Source organism: Mastigoproctus giganteus, chromosome 12 (assembly GCF_048544385.1).
Source record: "Mastigoproctus giganteus isolate SK-2022 chromosome 12, ASM4854438v1, whole genome shotgun sequence".
Lineage (NCBI taxonomy): Eukaryota > Metazoa > Arthropoda > Arachnida > Uropygi > Thelyphonidae > Mastigoproctus > Mastigoproctus giganteus.
Window position 1 is genome coordinate 97,017,173 of NC_143586.1, and position 24,834 is coordinate 97,042,006.

At 36.2% G+C, this 24,834-nt stretch overlaps 1 protein-coding gene across 4 annotated transcripts in view; it reads right to left on the reverse strand.

The window, feature by feature from the left end:
- LOC150077290 (uncharacterized) overlaps nt 1–24,834 on the reverse strand; it is a 427,304-nt gene that overhangs the window by 193,335 nt on the left and 209,135 nt on the right. For all 4 annotated transcript variants that reach the window (XM_090386488.1, XM_090386489.1, XM_090386485.1 and 1 more), the window contains 2 exons: nt 23,665–23,902; nt 21,315–21,406 (listed from right to left, as the gene is read on the reverse strand). In XM_090386488.1, the coding sequence (XP_090242614.1) occupies nt 21,315–21,406; nt 23,665–23,902 (330 nt within the window). The remainder of the gene's footprint in view (nt 1–21,314; nt 21,407–23,664; nt 23,903–24,834) is intronic.

Sequence of the window (24,834 nt, forward strand, 5' to 3'; positions counted from 1 at the left end):
GATCATATGCCTCTACCAATGCTAATTACTACATAGTTAAATTTTTAAGACAAACCAAACTTGTATTATGATTATTATAACACTCCTACACAAGTTGCTTTCTCTTATACCTTCAATTCCTCTTTATATTTAGTGCATGAGTTAAATAATTGATTTTTTTATAATTTTTTTTTTCAAGTGCACGCACGCTCACACACACCTGTGTTCCCTCCCTAAAAACATTTCTGTTTACAGTCTGCAATCAAATTTATCATATGCATAATGCCTTCCATTGGGATGCTCAAAACTGTAACAGTGAAGGGGAGTGATTTTATCTACCAATTTGAAATAAAATAGCCAGTGTCTGATTTAAATGTAACCTTTTTATCTTTCTTTCACTTGTCTCACTAATTTGTACATACAATGCAAATTATTTACGGTTTTCATTTTCATGAGCTTTTCACCACTTTTCCTGTCACTAAATGCCTGCTACTCTTGGGCTTTATCCCACATTTATAGTTCTTAGATTTTCATATATATATATATATATATATATATATATATATATATATACAGTCAGACCTCTATATAACAAAACTGACTGTTAGCTTGAAAAGATTTGTTAAACAGAAATTTCATTATAAAGAAACATGATCTTTGAACAATAAAAAATAATGTAATTCAACATTCAGAAAATAGTAAAAGATGGGATATAAATCAGAAAAATAAGTGAGAATGAATAAATTTTCTAACATTTTAAAACAATTAATTTATTAATAGATACATATTAAGAAATGACTACTTACATGATGTGCACAATATATTAGTAAACTTTTAAGAATTGTGTCATAAAATATTTGGTTATTTTTTGATGTACACTGGATTTTACTGTACATCGTTCATAAAAATGTTCGCAGATGTTTAAACACTCAAATATATTTTTGGTATATTTTCTTCACATTGAAGGCCTCGATGCAAAGTTTCAAATGCTGCCAACATTTCATCTTTGGAAGATTTAAATTACCCTCATTTTCATCCAACTCATCGTTGATACTGTCACTAGTTTGTTGACTACTCTCCAAAATGGAGTCACTTGTATATTCGGCTACTGTGGCATCATTATCAACTCGTAAAAAGTCATCAAGAACAATTTCTCCAATGATCAAACCTCTCACTTTGAATTCTTCCCAAGACTGCTCAATATCTTGTAGTAGTTCATCCCCTCATCGCTGTTAATTGGCGATTTAGCAAAAGTTGCTTTTCCAAAACAGTTCTTAATCGTTCCATCACACCTTGACTACACACTTTTGCCAACTCTGATATAGACATCTGCAGATCCATGCTGAGACAATGGCACAGCTGGAATCCAGATCCAACCATGCAATCAAAAAACTACAGGAGTGGGCTGCCTCACATCGACTCCCCATTTCCGGAGAAAAGACCAAGTCAATCCTGTTGAAGGGAAACTTGCAGATTTCAAGAGCTCCGACAATCAAGATTGCAAACAGGTCAATCAGGCTCCACTCTGAGATTAAATATCTCAGATCTTTGGACACAAAGCTAACATTTTCCCCCCCCACTTGCAATTCACATAGCCTCTAAGATAAGGAAATACACAATGATTACACACATCAGCCATGTGAACTGGGGACTTAAACGGAGGGCTGTCGGTCGGTCGGTCTCTCTCTCTCTCATCTATAGAGTTATCTTCCTTCCCATAGTTTGCTACGGTGCAGTTGAGTGGCATTAGAATCACCCTTGACAGAAATTGCAAAAAATTGAAGTATATCCAACGTTCTATGCTCTTAATCATCACAAGAGCTTGCTGCAACGTATGTTCAAAATGCAGTGATTCCCTGACCATTATTGGCCTTGTAGTCCTGTCGAGATGGGACATAATGGTCAGTCTCATTTTGTCAATGATTTTATTTGGTCCAATATTGTAGATGGCTTTTGTTTCATTTTTAAGTGATATTTCACATAATTCGTAAAAGGGTGCCAATCTGGGGGCGCCATTAAATTATCTTCAATTGGATTCTAAATTATAATTTGTTACGTAATATTGTAACTTTTGGCTTGTTCTAAATTATTATAGAACTTATCTTATGAAATTATATATCATATATTGCCAAGCTACTGGGCATTGAACTAATTATTTTATTTTATATTTTAAGCAATATGCAGTGGTTCAGGCTCTTGCAGTGGTTCAGGTTATGTTGCTCTGATGTTTGCTATTCTTATTTTTTAAATTTAATTTTCTCAATATTTTTAATATTCTTAACATTACAATTAGTCAATTATTTTACAAGGTAGTAGAGTGAGCCAGTTAGTTATCGCACGCTCCTACTGCCTTCTCTATTCTAATTTCTGTTATATATTTCAGTTCTTCAGTTACTGTGTCAGTCGTATGATGTTGCCAAGTGAGAGTGCTATATTCTGTTTCTATTATAATTCTGACTGTATAAGGACCACCATTATTCAAATCCATTGCATTCGCGGATCAATCAGTGTATTGGTTCGTGTATGCTTGGATTTGTCTAATGTTCGAAATGCAGTGATTTCCTGGCCATTATTGGCCTTGTGGTCCTCTTTCGAGATGGAGCATAATGGTCAGTCTTTTATTTTGTGGTAGTAGAGTGAGCCAGTTAGTTAACGCACACTCCTACTGCCTTCTCTATTCTAATTTCTGTTATATATTTCAGTTCTTCAGTTACTGTGTCAGTCGTATGATGTTGCCAAGTGAGAGTGCTATATTCTGTTTCTATTATAATTCTGACTGTATAAGGACCACCATTATTCAAATCCATTGCATTCGCGGATCAATCAGTGTATTGGTTCGTGTATGCTTGGATTTGTCTAATGTTCGAAATGCAGTGATTTCCTGGCCATTATTGGCCTTGTGGTCCTCTTTCGAGATGGAGCATAATGGTCAGTCTTTTATTTTGTGGTAGTAGAGTGAGCCAGTTAGTTAACGCACACTCCTACTGCCTTCTCTATTCTAATTTCTGTTATATATTTCAGTTCTTCAGTTCCTGTGTCAGTCGTATGATGCTGCCAAGTGAGAGTGCTATATTCTGTTTCTATTATAATTCTGACTGCATAAGAACCACCATTATTCAAATCCATTGCATTCGCGGATCAATCAGTGTATTGGTTCGTGTATGCTTGGATTTGTCTAATGTTCGAAATGCAGTGATTTCCTGGCCATTATTGGCCTTGTGGTCCTCTTTCGAGATGGAGCATAATGTTCAGTCTTTTATTTTGTTAATGATTTTATTTGGCCCAATATTGTAGTTGCTTTCGTTTCATCTTTAAGTGATATTTTGCACAATTTGGAAAAGGGTGTCAATCTGGGGGCATCATTAAATTATCTTCAATTGGATTTTAAATTATAATTTGTTACATAATATTGTAACTTTTGGCTTGTTCAAAATTGTTTTAGGAAAGTTTCCTTCTGCAACACCCTTTATGTTATCATGTGATATATGGTGTATTTTATTTTTGATAATTTGGTTTGCCATGCTACTAGCATTGAATTAATTATTTTATTTTACACACACACACACGCACACGCACACACGCACACGCACGCACGTAGTAAGAAACATTAATACAAGGTCTGCAAAGATAGATATGAGAAGTACATATAGTGCCTAAAATAAAAGAGTGTAAAGGATAGCAGAAAAAAGAAATGAAGTAATAATGAAAAAGGTGAAAGAATGTTGAACTCCTAGTACGATTAAGAATTAAGATTATTTAATTCATAAGATTATTAATTCCTATTGGCTTGATAATTAACAAGCCAATAGGAAGAAATGGGACCATGGAAAAAGAAAATAAATAAAAAAAATTACAATGGGATATACAAAAATTACAAAGGGGTATAACTGTATTCAGATATGCGTGTGCTATTTCTGAAAGAAGGTCGAAGAATACAGGGATGGCAAATTTTGCTTTCTTACTCTATCTATATATCTGGCACATGCTGATTATTGTTTTCACTTCCACTAGCTTCTTACCACTATTCCTGCCAATGGCCTCTTGCTACTCTAGACACAACTTTTCCCACCACTGAATACTTGCTATAGTGGACTTCATCATATATTTTTAATTCTAAATTCTTAATAGCATATATTTTTAATTATCATATTTTTCTGTTTTATATATATATAGGTTTTGTTCCTCTGCCTATACATCTGCCACTTGCTACTAGTGTTTTTATTTCCATGTACTACTTGCAACCATTCCTGACATTGGCCACTTGCAACTCTTTCCTTTACCTACATTTATGGTTCTTTAGTTTTATTTATTTTTTTTATCTCTCTCTCTCTCTCTCTCTCTCTCTCTCTCTCTCTCTCTCTCTCTCTCTCTCTCTCTATATATATATATATATAGATAAAAAATATAAAATAAAACTAAAGAACCATAAATGTAGGTATATATATATATTTGGTTCCACTGTCCTGTCAACCTTAAATTACATGCCGGCTTTCTATATATCCTCTCTTATACCTTTTGCTCAATTTTACTTTGGATTTCTCAAAAAAAAAAAAAAAAAAAAAATTGTAATCTCTAATAACTTCCCTGTGGTGTCACACGGATTTAAGGAATGCAGAATTGGAATCTGGGGGGGGGGGTACAATGTGTACGCTGTACTCTATCCTAGAAAGGATAGGAAGTTAGGAGGAGTTATGCAGTTAATTAAGAAACAAAATCTAAGGCAGTGCATCCAGTTGACATGGGTGGACAGGGCAATGGTGAGTCAGTTTGGTGTGACATAAGCACTGGGAAAGGAAAATGAGAGTAGGAGTATCTTATATGCCTAATGACTGATGAGTACAGCAAACAACTGTATAGAGAAACAGAATGGGACAGTAAATCAGAATGTCTTTTAATGGGGGATTTTAACTTCCCAGATGGAACTCATTGGTTGGTCCATTTGCACAATAGCAAGACTTTTGTGGATTTATTGGATGACTGTTTTCTACAGCAGCATGTACGAGAGGCAAAACCAGAGGGAGTAATACTCTGGAACTGATTATTAGCAGTGATTGATTCATGCATTAAAAATCAGCAGATGTAGAAGGAACCACTACGTGGCAGTGATCACAGTGTACTGACATGGGATTTACTTACAGACGCAACTATCATCAGGGATAAGGGAAGGGTATTTGTTTCGTAAAGGTGACTACAGTGGTCTCAGGCAGTTTTAAATTCTATACAGTGGAACCAACTGATGACACCGCCAACAACAAATTTTATAAATGGGAAGCATTAAAGGAATTAATCCTGAAAGCTACTAAGCTTTTCATACTAACTAAGAAATACTGTTCAAGGTTTAGAGGCCAAAATGGATGTCAGATAAACTACTAATGAGAAGCGTGGCAGAGAAGAAAAATGCATGGGGTACATATAAATTATCAAGCTACACAAGCCTAAGGTAGATAGTTGGTCTGTAATCAAGTAACAAAGGCTAGGCAAGCTAAGGCAGATTATTATGAGAAATATTTGACAAAAGATGCAAAGAGGAACAGCAAAGCCTTCTTTGCTAGTGTAAACTCTAGAAGGAAGGGGATGAATCCGATTGGACTGCTTGATATCAATGGTTCGATTGTTGGCGATCCTGCTAGGCTACCTCACAAGCTGAATGAGTATTCTGCATCTACATTCACACATCAGGAGTTATTTAGGGAGGGGAATGCCAGAAGTTTATCAAACTCTAAAAGGGAGCTAAAGGATTCTGTAATAACTGAGTGGAGGAGAAATTTTTGAGGTTAAACATAAGAAAGGCACCTGGGGTGGATGTTATCTGTACAGTTATATTAAAAGAGGCAGCGAAGGAAGTAAGCAAACCCTTAGCCATTATTATGAGAGCATCTCTGGATTCAGGGGAGTTCTGATGGACTGGAATTGTGCAAATGTTTCTCCAATTCACAAAGGGAATCAAAGACTGACATGAATAATTACAGACCTGTCAGTTTAACTTCTGTTCTGGGGAAACTAGAGTCACTGGTTAACGAAGCATTGCAGGATCATCTTGGCAAGACTTCCCCATAACAAACCACGCACAGCACAGGTTTGTTATGGGGAAGTCTTGTCTGACTAATTTGATTGGATACTACAATGTGGTCACAAAGGCTGAATGCAAAAAATTTTGATATCATATACAGTAAACCCCCCGCTATTCGCGAGGGTTACGTTCCCGAGAAATGTCGCGAATACTGAGTTATGGCTCCCATTGAAATAAAGGGGTTCCGTTCCAAAGTATGAAATATAAAAGAAAAACTAGTCTAAAATTTTGTCTATGTATGTATTATGTGTACCTTTATAAATTACTGGAATAAGTTTGGGGAAATTCAAAGGTCATCTGGATAGTACTTTCGGGTAAGGGAAGCGCATACGATGATAGGTTTAATTTCCTTTTTTTTTTTTTTTTATTAATTATTATTATTTAGTTATTTATTTTATTATTTTTTTTTTATCATTGTTTTGTTCGGATTTTTTTTTTTTTTTTGGCTAGTGCAGCATAAGCCATGCTGCACTAGCCAAAATCTTGCACCATGCGGCCGTTACTAATACTATGAACATAGACAGTACATAGTGAAATGCAAGCATATGGCATCGAAATGAAAATAAGAAACAATTTAATATTAAATGTAATATTTATTAGAAATTTCAAACAAATCTTTCAAACCAGCACCTTTGCTAGCTAAAACACTTATACCACCAGTGCTATCACCACTTTCGCTAAAGTGTTGATAAAGGAGTTTTGCCTTTTCACGAATGATGAGTGAACTTAACGGAATTTTATTTTGAGTTCGGTCTTCTATCCACAGATTTAAAGCGTTTTCCATTTTTTATAATTTAACATCACGAGTTACAGAGCAAATTTTTGAAGCAATTAGCATGTTTTCACGGACACTACGGCGGATTTTTTCTTCCGATTTTTTGATTGATCGTACCGTTGACTCATTGATTTTATAATGTTTTGCCACTGAGGAGACACTTTCACCAATAGAAATTTTATCTAATAACTCAATTTTATTCACTAATGTCATCACCTTCTTTGATATTTTCACATTTCTCTTGTTATTCGTAGCCATATTTTTGTAGGGGTTAGAAAGAACTTGTCCACAATAAAGTCACTTTCTTCCGTTAACACACTCGTAAAAGTCTGTTTTACACTGCAAAACGGTAGATTTATCATTTTTGATAAATTAGAATATCAATTTATAAATTGATAAATTTATTCAATTTATAAGCATAGAAATTAAAAACAAACAATGAAACCTTCCAAGACAAGCGCATAACACATACTGAACAAGGATTAGCGAGAAACATCCACGCTCGAGATTTTGTCACCCCTCTCCCCACACCCACTGAGCGCTGTTTTCACCGGGAAAGATAATTTTAGCCACGCCCATGTTTTTTTATGGGGGAAAATATTCACGGTGCTTTAAAATTCACATTTTTTTAGGTTTCATTTTATATTAAATCGGCGATTGCGATTACGCAAAACCGCGAATAGCGGGGGGGGGGGTTTACTGTACTTGTATTTCATGAAAGCTTTTGACATTGTTGCACATAGAAAGCTGCTGTCCAAATTGGAGCAGTATGACATTAAGGGCAAGTTGCAGCTATGGGTAAAGGAATGGCTGAGAGGGATAAAACAGAGAGTGATAATCTATAGACACTGCACTTTGTGGACTTGCCAGAACAATTGTCAATGATATACAGGAATTTTGCTAGCAGGAATAAGGGAATGATAATCTCTTTAAAGACATGAGTTCTGCAATTGCAGCATCTAAAAATTAAGAACCTGCAAGGTGATGTGACTGAGGTGTGTAGCCCTTGAATGGCTTGAGCAAGCTCAATGCTGATGGAATTCTTCCTCTTGCTCAGATTACAACCTGTGGGGGCATAAATTTAAATTGAGGAAAGACAGTTGCAGGACAGATAAACTTGCTTTTACCGAGCTAGTAGATGATTGCTGGAAAAAACTTCCATCCATCGTGAAAATTGATAGCTTAAATAAATTCAAGGAAAAAGTAGAAAAACTTTTGAGAGAATGGATGGGTAAAATGGGAAGATTTTTTCCCGCCCTTTCTCTTTTTTTCTGTATAAGCATGCCTTCTTGCATCATATGCTAATACTAACAACAATGGGCCCAACACTGAACCTGGGGGCCTCCACTGATAACATTCGTTCATAAAGCACAGTGCCAATTGATAACCACTCTCTGTTTTCTTCCACTTAATCATCCTTTTATCCCCTTTCCTGTCTCTCTAATATGTTCGGATAGACCCATCCACCCCAGGTGACTTTTTTATGTTCAGCTTCAACAATCTCTCCTCCACTTTCCTTTCAGTTATCATAAAATCATTTAGCTCCCCCAGTTTTATAAACTTCTGATATCCCCTCTCCTAAAGAATTTGTTATGTGTGAATGTAGATGCAAAATACCTATTTAATTTGTAAGCAACCTGAGCAGGATCATCAACAGTCAAACCATCGATATCAAATGGACCAATTTAATTCATCCCCTTCCTCCTAGTGTTTACATAAGTAAAGAAAACTCGTTACCCATATCAACATGATTATTTCCCTGAATGGTTCAGATTTAGAATTTGCTGTTGGTAACATAATCAGATGGTCCCACTGCATAGAATTTAAAAACTCTGAGACCACTTTAGTCACCCTTATGAAAGCAAATGCATTTTGCTTTACCCATGACAGTAGTTATGTCTTTAATTAAATTCCACATTAGTACACTGTGATCGCTGCCACCCAGTTGGTCTTTCACCTGCAGATTCTTAATGCATGTAGAATCACTGCTGATAATCAGATCAAGAGTATTGATTTCTCTTGTTACCTCTCTAACATGCTGCTCTAGAAAACAGTTGCCCAAGAAATCTGCAAAAGTCTTGCTAGTCTGTTAGTGACCAACTCAGAAATTCCAATCAACATCTGGAAAGTTAAAATCCCCCATTATAAGACACTCTGATTTACTGGCCCACTATTTCTCTATATAGCTGTTTGGTATACCACTGTAGTCATTAAACCTATAACACACTCCTATTCTCAATTTTGTTTTTCCAGTACTTATAATCACATCAAACCAACTTAACTCGTTACCCATATCAACATGATGCACAGACTTAGATTTAATGTGCTTCTTAACTAAAAGCATAATCCCTCCACCCCTCCTACCCTGTCTGTCCTTCCTGTATACATTGTACTCTGGTATTCCTACAATGTTTGCATTTAATAACTTCACCAGTACTTCAAATTCATCAAATTTATTTACAATGCTCCTGGCACTAGTCTACATGCAACGTACATGCACATGTTCTTAGTCTTAATTACCCCTACACAGCCCATGTATTCACTTGTTCATGGTGATCCACAGCAGGGCATGAAATCCCCAACAACTTGCTTTTCATGATGCTGCATTTTACAATAGAAGCATTGCAAGAATCACTTTCACCTCTGCATGTGGCTCTGGTTAATCTATTAATCTGTGTGTCTCCCAAGCTAGCAGTTTTCCAACCCACCTATCACTGCCGTGATAGCATCAGCAAATATTCTTGCACCCCTTTTATTTAAGTATATCCTAATCCTGTAGAAACACTCTCTTGTTAATAATCACAGATAGACTAAGCTGAGAAAAATTCTACTGCATATTCTCTCCAGGACAGAATTGCACACACTTAAATTCAATCCTACCCTGTGACATTTTTCCAACATTGCCTTGTACTTGTTAATAAGTCGTCTGATTTCCTACTCTTAATATTATTAGTGCTGTATTATATCACCTTTTGTGCTCTTAAAAGACAATGTCAATAACGTCATCTACTTTCGTCCCTGGCACACGCGCGCGCACGCACACACACACACACACACACACACACACACACACACACACACACACACACACACACACACACACACACACACACACACAGGTCTTATTCTAACTATCCTTCTCACACAATATTTTTCCAATTTCTTTGACAACAGAGTCAGCAATAATAACCACCTCCTGTAGGACCAGTGCAATCTTCCTTGGAGATTGTTGTTGTATTGCCTGATGCACAAGTGTGAGCTCTGACGTTGAGTTGGGCAGCAGAGAGCATGATGGCCCTCCCATTTTAATTCCTTCAAGGGCATCTACCCTACTCTGCAAACTCTTGTAAATGCCCATCAGAATTGAAGTGGTGCTTAATTTCTTCACACACACTGCACCAGACAAACACAAAGACATCTCCCTTGGCTGTGTCGTGTCCCGCTCCAAAAAGATCAGCGAACATTGCACAAGTTAGACATTTTGCTAGTCTGTGATTACTAGGAGCATTGCCTCTTATAGTTCTCCCCCAAGCCACAGCACTCCTGTTACTCTGTGCCCATTGCTTTACTGCTCTAGTCTAGGGCATGATTTCCATTTAAATGCAATTTAATTGATCAACAACAAAAATTAATAAAATTAATCGATTTAACTGATTAATTGACAATACAACACTAAGTTAATAGATTGCTAAATGAAACAATATGTCTTACACCATCAAGTTTTACGTTACATCTTCTGCTATCAAGTTCAAGATATACGTTATACAATACTGTTGTGGTCACAGCTTTAAATTAGTTAAATCCTTGCTAAACGGTAAGATACCTTGGCTAAAAACAAAAAATATACAGGGTGTCCCAAAAAGTTGTAACCAATTTTAAATGTTTGTAACAAATGTAATTTTAATGATAGAAACACAAAACCTGCACTAAAGTGAGAAAAACAGTTGAAGTTTTTACTTCAATAATCCGTTCTAATGCGTGCAGGAGTATCAACGAGATAGCCCAAAGGTGAATGTGTGGTGTGGCATCATGGTCGATTGTGTTATTGGACCCTTTTTCTTTCAAGAAGCGACTGTGAGAGCGGACAATTACCAGGATATGCTTGAGCTTTATGTGTATCCTCAATTGGATGAACTGCCAAATGGGGTTATTTTTCAACAGGATGGAGCGCAGCCACACTGGGCTTTGAGTGTGAGGAGGTCTCTTGATGACATGTTTCCTGGCCATTTGATTGGGCGCGATGGTCCCATTGCGTGGCCACCATGTTCACCAGATTTATTCCCTTGTGATTTCTTCTTATGGGAATTCATCAAAGACCCCTGTTGCAGACTTAAAGCACAGGATTACAAATGCAATTACCATGATTAAGCGTGACATCCTTGAAAAAACACGGGATGAACTTTATTACCGATTAGATATTGTTCGTGTGACAAGTGGTGCACATGTTGAATTTAAGTAAAAACTGATTTTCTCATATTTAGCACAGGTTTTGTGTTTCTATCATTAAAATTACATTTGTTACAAACATTTAAAATTTCGTTACACCTTTTTGGGACACCCTGTATATATACATAACAAGACAAGTGATTAGAACCTTTGAGCTACTTACTGATCACAACTGAACCATACTATTATACCGCACTACTAGTCATGTGTTATAATATTTGTTCCAAAACACCGATACAATAACGGTACGAATAATAAGTCGTAATTTACAAAATCACTATCTAAATTTAAAAATAAGCTAATGAAAGTGACAAAGACTATTAAAGTATTTGTCAAACACAATTTAATAAGTTCATTAATCAAAAAGATGGTGAAAATTTGGGATAAACTTATCTGTTCCCAACAAGCTCAAATTTCTTCGACTATTCATATGTACTCTCATACAAAATGTCTTGAGAAGTGGCACAACATGCAATGGTACGAGCATCTCAGAAACTGCAATCTTGCTGGGATTTTCATGTATATGACTGTGGTATCTTGGGTGTATTGAGATTGTTACCATAACCAATAAAATTATATCTAGCCAATGAGAATCCTATGAATGGACAGAACTCCTGGATGCAAGAGACCATTGGAGGCTGACAAGTCTTGTGCAGGGCAATGGAAAGGCTAGTCTATCAAATTACAGCACAAAAGTGGTTACCAAAGAGACATTTCATAAAGACATTTGCTTTATGAAACATCTCTTTGAACAAGATATCAGTTGTGATATCTCCATGGATGAGATATCACAGCTGATGACTGAAATTGGTTCCAATCCTGTCATCCCTTATGTAACTCCCTTATATAGTAGAGAGTACTGTATATTTTAGAAACTATAGGCAAAATCTATGCCTAGACATTTTAGTACTGTATGTGGGCAGCTTTGATTATGTAACTGAGACATTCCTTTTGCTTGTTTAGTGCTGTATGGCAAAATAGCTTCTCTGTAAACAATGCCTCAATATGGAAGCACATTTGCTATAAGAAATCAACACAGGAAGTTTTCAGGTTTACTTTTTGAGAATGCAAAAAGTGATATCTCATCAATGAGATATGACAACTGATATCTTGTTCAAAGAGACGTTTCATAACGTTTTTGCATTCTCAAAAAGTAAACCTGAAAGCAACTTCTGACAAATTCCCTAAACTGTTTTTGCTTAATGAAAATGAACAAATTGTTTAGTCTTAAAAGATGAGCAAAAGTGTATATTTGCATAAAAATATATATTTAATAAATTGTAAATATATTGGTATTCGTGTCTTTCTAACTTTGGGCATGTGTCTTTCAAGTTTAGGAATTTATACCGTAAATTCCTAAACCGAATTTACGGTATAAATTCGGTTTTCAGGTCAACCAAAAAATTTTAGGTGATTTTTTAGTGCTTCAAAGGTTGACTCATACAATGGAATACAGAGTATGTGGAACTCATTGCACGAAAACTTTTCTCAGTTTTAAGTAATAGATAAATTTTACTACAGTAAACCCTCGATTTAATGGACCAGACAAATAATAATACAGTAATGTACATATTAATCTCGACCATATTATTTTTTTTAGGTTATACAAAACTTCGGTGTTATTATTAATTAAAAATTAATAATAATTACCTATTCCCATTATTGTTTTGATAATTACCTGCTTTTATTTTTATAATCAAAATCAGGAAATTGTTTTTTTATTCTTTCAGAAAACGTGTTCAAATACCTGTTTTCCCAGATAACAGATAAGAGTAGGCAGTGACTTGCGAGCTGAATGAGACTCGGACACTCAGGTCTATCGACTTGCTTTTTTTCGGTCTCAGTCTGCCTCAAACTATCGTGGGGTCAGGTTGTATACAGAGTGTTTCTGTGATTTCTGAATTGTAACTTTATTTATTAAATAATTTTGCATTCCTTACAATTTCAAATGGCATCAAGTGATAGAGGAGTAAAAAGCGTGTGAACTTAAATGTGGCACAGAAATTAAAGCTAATTGAGAAATTAGAACAAGGTGTCTCAGTAGCATGTGTTTGTGAAATTTACAGCGTAAAAAAAAACAAAAAAAAACCTGTTTCTGATATCCGTAAATCAAAGGCCAAATTGCAAAATAATTTTATATTGCCATTTTTATATTTACATTTTTTATATTAAAAAATGCCCCCCCCCCATGGTTACATTCGACTTAACGGATTTTTGGCATTGACGGACACCTCTTCTCCCCTATTAGTCTGTTAAATAGAGGGTTTACTGTATATGCATTGCATTTATATATGATAACAAACTCATCAATACGTTAGTCATTTGCTGATTTTTTCATAACAATTTCTTCCACTGTTATTGTTTCTGAATTGACAGATGTTGATGAGTGACCTGATTATCACTCTTCTTCGCCCAGATACTAAATGCAAAATATGCATACTACTTGGCAACAGTGGAATGTGCTGGTGTAGAGGACTCCAGTACTGTTAACATATTAGCATGGATCTTTGTAGCAGAGATATCCTTCAAATGCAAATACTTGATAATAACACTTAAGTTCAGATTTCTCCATTTTGTTATTTTCAGCAGATATGGCTTACAAATACACCGATGAGCCAAAACATTATAACCAGCGAGTCATTATGAAAATCGAAACAACTGCAGGTGAACTACGGTGCGTGTGCAGGTCGGGACACGGAATAAACAACACCTGATACTGAGTTCCGTTAATCAGTATTACTCTTGTTCTTCAGATGGGAAAGGCAGCGGACTTAAGCGAGTTTGACAAAGGCCAAATTGCAATGGCCAGACGACTGGGTCAGAGCGTATCCGAAACGGCATGGCTGGTGGTGTGCTCGCGGTCAGTCGTGGTTGGTACCTACCGAAAGTGGTTCGAGGGGAAATCCACAAACCACCAGTGAGGTGTTGGACAACCACGGCCCATGATGCTCAAGGTGAGTGAAGGCTCTCCCAGATAGTACATGGCAACAGAAGGGCGACTGTGGTGCAACTTGCCGGTAATTGGAATGCTGGTGACAGGAGTAATGTGTCACAACACACAATATACATCAAACCCTGCCGAAAATGGGGCTGCATAGCCGCAGGCCGCCCTGGGTGCCCATGCTAACCATGGTTCACTGGTGACAGCACCTACAATGGGCATGCAAGCATCGAAACTGGATCTTGAGTTATTGGAAAGTCGTCTGGTCCAATGAATCACGTTTCCTGTTGCACCATGTGGACGGTCGGATATGTGTGCATCATTTACCTGGGGAAGTGATGGTTCCTAGATGCACCATGGGATGAAAACAAGCCGGTGGCAGCAGTGTCATGCTTTGGGAGATGTTCTGCTGGGATACCCTGGGTCCAGTCATCCATGTGCCGGGCACTCTGATGTCTACCACCTACCTAAACATCACTGTTGACCAGGTATGCCCTTTCATGGCAACGGTCTTTCCCTCTGGTAGTACCACCTTTCAGCAGGATAATGCACCATGCCATACTGCCTGGATTGTTCGAGACTGGTTCACAGAACAGGAGGAAGAATTTTAAGTATTGCCCTGGCCTCCAAATTTCCCAGACATCAAACCCATTGAGCATCCGTGGTTTGTGTTGGAACAGCAACTCCGATCAGCAGTATCTTAACAACGGACCTTACAGGAGTTAAAGGATCTGCTGGCTACATGTTGGCACAGATACCACAAGACATATTTAGAAATCTTGTAGCGTCCATGCCTCGCCGGGTACGAGCTGTTTTGGCTACACATGGAGGACCAACATCATATTAAGTAGATGGTCATAATGTTTTGGCTCATTGATGTATGTGAGGGGGGGACTATTGTTAGTACATTACACAAGGATTGATCCATTAAATAGTAATTCCCACAGATAAATTTTCAGGATTGTTGAAGAGTGCATCTACATCAATTAAGAACTTTTTGAATCACATTTACTTTTAATCATTAGAAAATAGTGAAAAAAAAGTCAATATTTAATGATGATTATTTAATCATTTCAGTTGTTGATTTTTATATTTTTCTACCATTTTTACTAGAAAAAAGGAAAGTTCCAAAAGGAAGTGTCACTTATGAAATTTGTGCTTATTTTGAAATTTGCTTCATTTTGTGAAAATTTTAATCCTATAAAGATACATACCATCTAGCTAGCTTTTTGGAGGTTTTCTTTTTCTTCCACTAATTCTGCATACTTTATATATAGGTAAACTTTATTTTACTTCCTTAAAATTTGTATTACTGATGTCATAAGTTGATGCTGAGGGATCTACCGTCTTTGTTAAGTTTTTGTAGGGTTTTAGGTGCATCAGCAATTTAAGCCATATTGCACCATATGTAGTATGTCTAAATTGCATATGTTTCATGGTCGAATTGCTGTTTGTTGAACAAAAAAACCCAAGTTTTCAGGAGGAAAAAACATGCTGCATTTGCCTGAGACCGACTAACTCGGCCATATTGTAAAAAAGATCCATAAAATTTCCTCGTATCATTGATGGAATTCAAACCCTGGCTTTCTCCCCTGATGTGGAGATGATGGTCATTCTCGATTCTACCAGCTGTGCTACCCACAAGGGCAACTTACCGTCATGGTAGACCAGTAGTTTTTTCAACCAGGGTGCCGTGTAATTTCAGTTTAAATACTTAAATTTATTATTATTATTTTTTTTAAATTTATACATTTATTTCATTATAAAAAGGTGTTCGGTTTCCATTGTACCATATCTTTTTAATTTTGTGGTGATCTATAATTGATCTTTATTTAGTAACTCTATATAAAGAATAAAATTATTATATAGGTATATATTAAAAGGTCAAAAACCACTGTGTTAAGTATTTCTTTTGGCCTATGGCGGTGCCGTGAAAAAGTTACTGGGACACTAAGGACGCCGCGAGCCGAGAAAGTTTGGGAACCTCTGTGGCAGACTCTAAGCTTCATTTCCTATTTGGTCAGCAACAGAAAGCATACCAGATAGATCTTACTCCTGACTCTAATATACAGCATTTGTAGTTTATTCTGAGGGTTTAAGCCATTCTTCGCCATGCAGTTATTTTTTAGTGGTTGTGCTCATCATTATTTGAACTTAAAGTGCATCCTGCTGTAACCTGTCTTTCTCCCTGCACCAGTGGTAATACTTCTTGTTCCCTGTTTTCTGAAATTTTTATTTAATATTTAATCTTCTTCATCCTTTGTTTGATATTATGTGTTAGAGCTTATACAGTAATTTTCTGCCACATTTCATGTGATTTCATTACATGTGATGATACTGTTGCTGAATAACAACTAATTCAGTTGTTGTTCAAATCAGTGCAAGTTGACTATACCCTGACTATTCCAGTCTTTGCTACTTCCAGTGTTTATGACTAACTTAAGAAACTTCACAGATTATCATTTTTTCTTAGAAATTTACTATTCTGTCTTTTTTTTGTAAACTTATATCACAGTTGATAATTTATGTTGGTAAACAAGACTTACCTCAACTGTCCTTTTGTTTTTCTCTTTTGGAGCTTCCTTCTAGTTATTTCTTCTCTGCTTTATGCATGGTTTTTAATTTAGCTTAAAAATTCCTTCAAATTATTAGTTCTATTAACCTTTATGCATGATACTGTGTTTCATTTTTATTCTTTCCTGTGATTTGGAATAATTGGGTATAAGACATAAATGAAAAATAAATAATCCTTTCTTCACATGTCAATTGCATTTTATTCCTGGGTAAATGACTAAAAATTTATATAGACACCACATGACACTACAAATCAGAAGTGAACACACAAGAGCGACCTAATGTTGGCTTTCAAGGACATATCATTAAATTCAGTAAATTCATAATTGGAGGGGGGAGAATTCGAATAATTATCAGCAAATGTACAACTAAACTGGAAGAACTAGTAAGTATGCAAATAAAGTAAAGTGGATAAAACTGAAAAATATCTGCATATAATTCAAAAAAGACATTCAAGAAAATATGGTGAGGAAATGTTGCTTCATATTCTAATATAAAGAACTGGTTTACATAATTTAAGCATGCAAGAGACAGTGGTAGCACTGAAGATAATGCAAGAAGAGGATAACACTCAACTTACTCTACTCAAAAATAGTAATTTAACACATAAAATTGCACTTTCACACTATAGAGTCACTATTAGATGGATAGCTAATACACTAGGCACATCAAATGAAAAGAGGCAAAATTCTAAGCATCAGAAATTTTCTATCAAGGTGAGTTCTGAAACTGGAGAATGTTGATCACAGATGAGAAAGAATCAAGTGCTCAAAGACAATCACGCACCCATCTGACAATAATCAAGTTTACGTTATTTAGCACTTTACAAAAAAAAAAAAAAAAAAGTTGGCCAATGCCCTCTGATATCAGGGCATATTTCCTTGAAATGTAAATAATCAGGAAACAGAATATGACACTGTCATAGAAGGGCATAATTCTAGAGATTTAATACAACCTGAAAATATAATGTAACATGAAAAAAAAAAAAAAAAAAAAACATGGATTGCTTAACAAATAAGTTCTATTTTCAAGATGATGCATAAACTCACAAGCTACACATAACACTTCCTAATTCATTTCACAAATATACGTGGTCTCAATTCTAATCTCAACGATGTCCATTTCCACTTGCAGTCTGCCAAACCCCGTGTACTTTTTCTGACAGAATCACAGTTATCGGTTGATTCAACTACTGCTCATCTCAGATGCCCAAATTATACGCTGTATGATTCCTTTCGCCTCAAAGGTGGTACTTCTGCATATGTCCGTTCTGATATTCCCTGTCAGAGACTTGGCAATTTGGAATCTCCTCTCTTTGATCTTCTCGGGCTTAAAATCTCTCTACCTCATTGTGTCAAATTCATCTGTTGTATCTACCGTTCTTCCAACACCACTAATCACTTGGAGCTCTTTGACTTCCTCTCTTTGCAACTTGACTTTCTCCGATCCAACTTTCCTAACAGTGAGGTAATTTTCCTTGGTGATTTTAATGTTCACAACTCCAGCTGGCTTCCGTTTTCTAGTCACACCGATCCAGCAGGACGAGAGCACAGATTGCTCATTTACCTACAAGAATACCGGACAATCCTAATCATACAGCCAATACGCTTGATCTTTTTCTCACAAACAACCCTTCTAGGTACACGGTCGAAGTGCGAGGTCCTTTAGATACTTCAGATGACAACTTGGTGATTGTCTCTTCTCCAATGGAACCTTTATCTCGTGGCTATTCCCAACCTCGTGTTGTTTGGCATTACAAGAATGCAAAATGGGATGACCTGCGAGACTTCTCTTCTTCTTTTCCTTGGTCGGATTACTGTTTCAAAACTTCTGATGTCAACGTTTGCTCAGATCGTGTCAGTGAAATTATTCTTGCAGGAATGGAATCCTTCATCCCACACTCCACTTTAAAATCTCATCCTTTATCTACCAAAAAACCAACCTTGGTTTTCCAATAAATGTGCTAAGGCTGTTCAAGAGAAGAATGTTGCATATCGTAATTGGCTTGTTTCTAATTCTTCAGTTTCACTTTCTGCCTACACCAAAGCTCACAACAATTGTAAAGCAGTTATTAATCAGTCCAAACTAGAGTTTGAACAGGCTAAGAGTAGAAAACTTGCTTCTTGCCCTAATGGTAGCCGAGCATTCTGGTCTCTTGCCAAATATTGGCCGCAACTTTTGCCCATCTCTGCTCCCACCTCTGTCCAAATCAGATGGTTCTGTTGTCACTTCAGCCAAGGATAAAGCTGACCTGCTAGCATCCCATTTTTCTTCCAGCTCATGTATTAATGATCTTGGTAAAACACCTCCCACCATTCCCAACACGCTCCATTCAATACCTCCTGTGGTCTTCCGTCAAAAGGATATCAGAAGGATTTTGATGAATCTTGATGCTAAGAAAGCTCCAGGTACCAATGGTATTTCTCCACTTGTTCTCAAAACCTGTGCTCCTGAACTTACTCTTATTCTTTGCCGCCTTTTTTCACTTTCTTATTCCAAAGGTGTTTTTCCTTCTGCTTGGAAATTTGCTCATATCCAGCCAGTTCCTAAAAAAGGGTGACAAATCCCTCCCATCCAATTATCGTCCCATTGCAATTACTGCTACTCTTTCTAAAGTAATGGAGAAATCAATTAACTGCCAACTCTTAAACTACCTTGAAACCTTCCGTCTGATCAACGATCGCCAGTATGCATTCCGTCATTGTTGATCCACTGGTGATATTCTGGCTTATGTTACCCATTTCTGGACTAATTCAATGGAAATGTTCGGTGAAACACAAGTAGTTGCTCTTGACATCTCAAAGGCTTTTGATCGTGTTTGGCATAAAGGTCTTCTAAACAAGCTTCCATCTTATGGTTTGCCAACTGTTTTTAGTAATTGGTTATCCAGTTTTCTCTCTGATCGCTCACTGAGGGTGATGGTAGATGGCTCTCTGTCTTCTAACTTCTCCACTAATGTCTGTGTCCCCCAAGGTTCGGTTCTTTCCCCCACTCTTTTCCTCTTGTATATTAAACATTGTCCTGCTCAATCAGCTTCAATTTTTCGAAAATTTGCTACCAATTCCTTAAATGCCAATTTTCAGGTAATTCTCCAGTGGGGCAAAGACAACTTAGTTTATTTCAAACCTTCTAAAACTCAGTCTTGTCTTATATCTCGCAAAAAGGATTCTTCTGCTCCAATGCTTATCTTTAGTGACACTCCGATTTCTAGACAAAATGATATATCTCTTTTGGGGATTACCCTGACTTCTAATCTCTCTCTTGGCACAAGCACATTACAAATATTGCTTCCTCTGCATCTAAAAAACTTGGTTTTCTCTTTCGCTCTCGGCATTACTTTTCTTCCAAACAGCTGCTCACTCTGTATAAATCGCAAATCTGCCCTGCCATGGAATATTGTTCCCACAACTGGGGGCTTTGCCCCCAAAACCTCTCTCAGGCTTCTAGATTCCATTCAGAAGAGGGCAGTTAGGTTAATTAATGATTCATCTCTAACAGAGTCTCTCCACTCGCTTTCTCATAGACGTACTGTTCCTGCTGCATGCCTCTTCTACAGATACTTCCATGGGCACTGTTCTTCTGAATTGGCTTGTATAATTCCCGCTCTCTCTTTCAAAACAGTCCGAACACGTGCCACCACCAGCCAACATCCATTTACTGTCCAACTTCAAACCCACAGAACCAACTTTTCATCTTCCTCATTTATTCATTCAACTGCCGTTTTCTGGAACAACCTTCCTTCAATCTACAGAAGTTCAAGTCCAATGTCAACAAATATCTTCTTTCGTCTTCTGAACCTCCAACCCAAGCACGGTACTAAGTACTATAGGTTCTAATACCTCTCGTGTTTGGTGTTCACATAAAAAAAAAAAAAAAAAAAAAAAACCTTCCCGCACACTCATTTTCCAGCTTTAACACTCTTGAAGATAAAAAAAAAAAAAAAAACTCCAATTTCAAAAATTACTCGAGAAGTATGAAACTGGAAAGCAATAATGATGCCATAATAAGTATTACCATACTCTTGTAAACTCAAGATATGATCTTCCATAAATAAGGGATGACAATAGTGAAATATCATAGTAAAGTGTGCTGATATGAAAGAAATAAAAAGTGTTAAATTTTTAAATGCTACTTTCATTCCATTAGGCCATAACTGATCAGTCAACCATTTGCAAAACATTCCATTACTAGTGAAATCTTAAATTTCAACCCAGCTAATCAGTCAAAATTCCTATTTCAAGGAGAACAGTGCTGCTAATTTTGTCCATTATATCTCATTTTAATAACAAATGGCAAATAATTATTGTGGACAAGCAGTATATGTTTCACTCAATGTCATGAAGAAAGTTACATAGTTTTATGGGAATTTCTTTTTCCTATTAATATTCCTGTAATTTCAATTAATACTTAAAAGTAGAAAATTTTATGAATTTCCCTGCAATAAAATAATTAATAATAAAGATTAGTATTTAAGAATTAAAAACAACCCAAAAAGTAGTCCATATACAAAAATCGTAATGTGAAATTACCTGTGTAAGAAGAGATGGCTGAATCTGTAACGTCTGAGGTTGGGCAGCTTGTGCCACTACAGGTACAACATGCTTAGCAGGAGAATTCAGACCTACAAAATCCATGCCAAAACTTAATTCAGATTTTGGAGAATAATTTTCAAGTTCTACTACAAAATACAATGGAACCAAAAGAAGGAAATTAAGAGCAGTGGAAAACATGTTGTCTGCTTCACATGTGTTGTTATGAAGCAAAACAGAACTCTTTTAAAATCAAGAAACCTGCATATATAATACATGATACACAGATTCCCTTATTTATTCTCGAACAAGGGTATTAATACTTTTAATGATAATTAATTAATAAAGGGTATTAATAATACTCTTACTAATAAATGAATAAATTGGGAGTTCACGTGTCACAAATTATATATGCAATTTTCTCTTTTACACAAATCTTACACCAATAATATTACCATAACACCTTTGAGCATACAGGCATTTTGAAATTTCCTTCTTTGCTTTTTAATTATTAAAAAAGCATGTTCTGAATGTTATTAATAACTTTAAAGTTATTAATGTCATTATTAATTAACTTTAATAATTAAAAAAAGCATGTATTAAATATTATTACTAACTGATTATCAATAACATTTAGTATAAAATTCTTTCACCTAAATGTGCAATACCTCAGACATTTCATAAATTATTAAACTTTATAAAATATGTACGTGAATGGAAAAAATAAGCAGGACCACAAATCTGCTTAACATACACTACCTTGCACTGAGACTGAAAGAAATAATTTTCTGAAGCACTTAGGAAAGTACATCAAAGCTTGCTGAGATGATCTTGTTTTCTATGCAGCTAGCACCTTCAAAAGTTGCTAGATTTGTGAAGTAAAATGCAAAAGGATAAAGGCTAGAAAATCATTAAATAGAACAGAGAAGGAATTCGTGTGCTGGAATGAAATCTAATCAGAAACCGCAAGGCACTGACATTGAAAAAAAGCATGGCATTTCAGTGCTTGTAGTTCACGGCATTTCCTAGGTGTATGTACTTATATTCAGAGGTTGTACATTTACCAGCATATCAAAAATAATACATCAAACCCACAAATAAAAGAAGTATATTTGTTGTCTTCTGGGGAAAAAATAAATAAATAAAATAATTAACAGAAGACTAAATAACAACAAACTTGCAAAGAACTTTAAAAAGATATGCTATAACTGATTGTGCTTTTATATGGCTAAACAAAAATAAGTATTTCTTCGCCCAATCCTTCTATTTCATAAAAATTTGAAAAGAGTGATCATAGTATAATCATCTTTCTTTGAGTGAACTTGCCCCAGTGCAAATTTCATTACAGTTTATAGTAACAGGACAGCACCACAGAACAGGTGATCATGATATGTTTGTTTCAGTATATTATACTGAGTCCTAAATGAAATGTATATGCATTGTGATCCACCCGTCTCCAACTCCCCAGTGCTAGCTTTTGCATCAGCAATCTATAATCTTTAAGAGAAATTCATACCAGTGTTATTTTAGACTTTGGATTGTGTTTAAAAATGCAAAATACAGCAGTTTGCAATCCCAATTCAGGATGTACCGAATTTCAGGCTTCATCATATAAAATCATGCTCACCTTGAAGAGGAGGACACAAAGTAGAAGAAACTATATGTTTCTTCTACTTTGTGACTGAGTTGCATGCTGGAATCGATCTGTTGCTGCTGTGTACGACTGAAAAATGAAGTCACTTTCTGTGACTTAATTTTCCAGTATTGCCATATTGACCTCATTTCTCCAGTATTCCAATACTTTTACTGAACAAGCCCTAGTGAATAACTAATTTCATATCATATGGAATAGATAGCCTACAATGTGCTCAATTTCAGAAAGGAATAAGAAAGGAAGAATGCAAGAAAAGGCAATGCAAGCTCCTTCATTTTGAGATTGCATTTTTTTGAAACATGCAACAATATCAATTTTATTTAGTAGTGTTTTGGAACATTCATACCTCCATTCCTTTATTTATATGTTCAGGACAAAACTTCAAATGATTGTGATAAATCATTTGAAATCATCCTTTTCCTCTACAGTTTCTGGTAAATAGACAGCACCACATAGCCGGAGATCACAATAAATTCGTTTCAGTAAACTACAACAATGGGTCCTAAATGAAATGTATTTGTATCATGATCTTTCCCCATCCCCAACTCCTAGTTATTGCATTAGCAGTATGTAATCTTTAAGAGGAATTTATACCAGTGTTACTATATGATCTGGATTGTGTCTAAAAGTGCAAAAGATAGCAGTATCTACACACAATTCATAATGCCAGGCTTTATACGATAAAATATTACTCACCTTGATAAGGAGGACACAAAATAGAAGAAACACAAAGTGACTGAGCGGCATGCTGGAATGGATCTGTTGCTGCTCTTGCGGCAGATGCCGCTGCTGCAGCTGCTGCAGCATACTGATTACTTGCAACAGCAGTGACCCCATTTACTCGGGCCTGTGTCTGCTGTTGTGGAATATTAACACGCTGGGGAGCAGCAACTTGGTGAGCTGGCTGATAAAAACTAGCAGGTTGCAGCTGGTACTAAAAGAAAAAATTCACAAATTATTACTTTTAAGACTAACACACAGACACTAAATGATTGTTAGTGGAAAATTATGGAGTGGAGCCTTTTAGTATACCCAAAGAATACTCATACTTATTGTACAAACGGATTATGCACATCTGGTAAAATAAATTATGACATTAGTTACTGCATTTGCATCGTTACTACATAGATGAATTTCTTACACACACAAAAGTTTTGGCATCATTATTGTAACATCTCATATTATGAAATCCTTCACAAGTTGCCCTCCTTATACTTCAAATAATTTAAAAAAAATTGTGGGTTATGGTTAAATTTGAAAGTGTCTGCAATTCTGCCCAACCATGAAAAGAGGGGCATATGACGAGAGCCTTGTCAATCCATTTGGCCTTGGATAGAGATTGTGCACGGCTCATGGGGAATAATCTTTTGCAGTGTGGTCTGTGCTCGTTAACAGGAGAGACTTCTTCTACAGGAATGGGATCCACTTAAATAGAAAGGGTGCAAGAATATCTGCTGAGGCTATCAGGGCAATGTTAAGCAGGTCAAAAAACTGCTAACTTGGGGAGGACACACACTAACTGTAACAATAGCCGCATGCAGAGGTGAAGGTTACTCTTGGACTGCTTCTATTGGAACAAGCAGCAGCCTTGAAAGCAAAGTGCTGAGAATTTCAAGGAGTGCGGGGAATCAGAAAGAGTAAGAACAGGTACACCAATAGGAAACAGTAAATAAATTTGACGAATTTGAAATTCTAGTAAAAAAAAGACATCAAATGCAGACAATGTTGGGATATTAGAGATGTGGTGTCACTCAGATATAAGTGATGTGAAAGTTGAATATGGGGAATACAAGGTATACATATTAGGACAGACAGGATGGGGGGAGGGGTTACGCTCTTAGCTAAGAAGCATAAAATCTAAGGCAG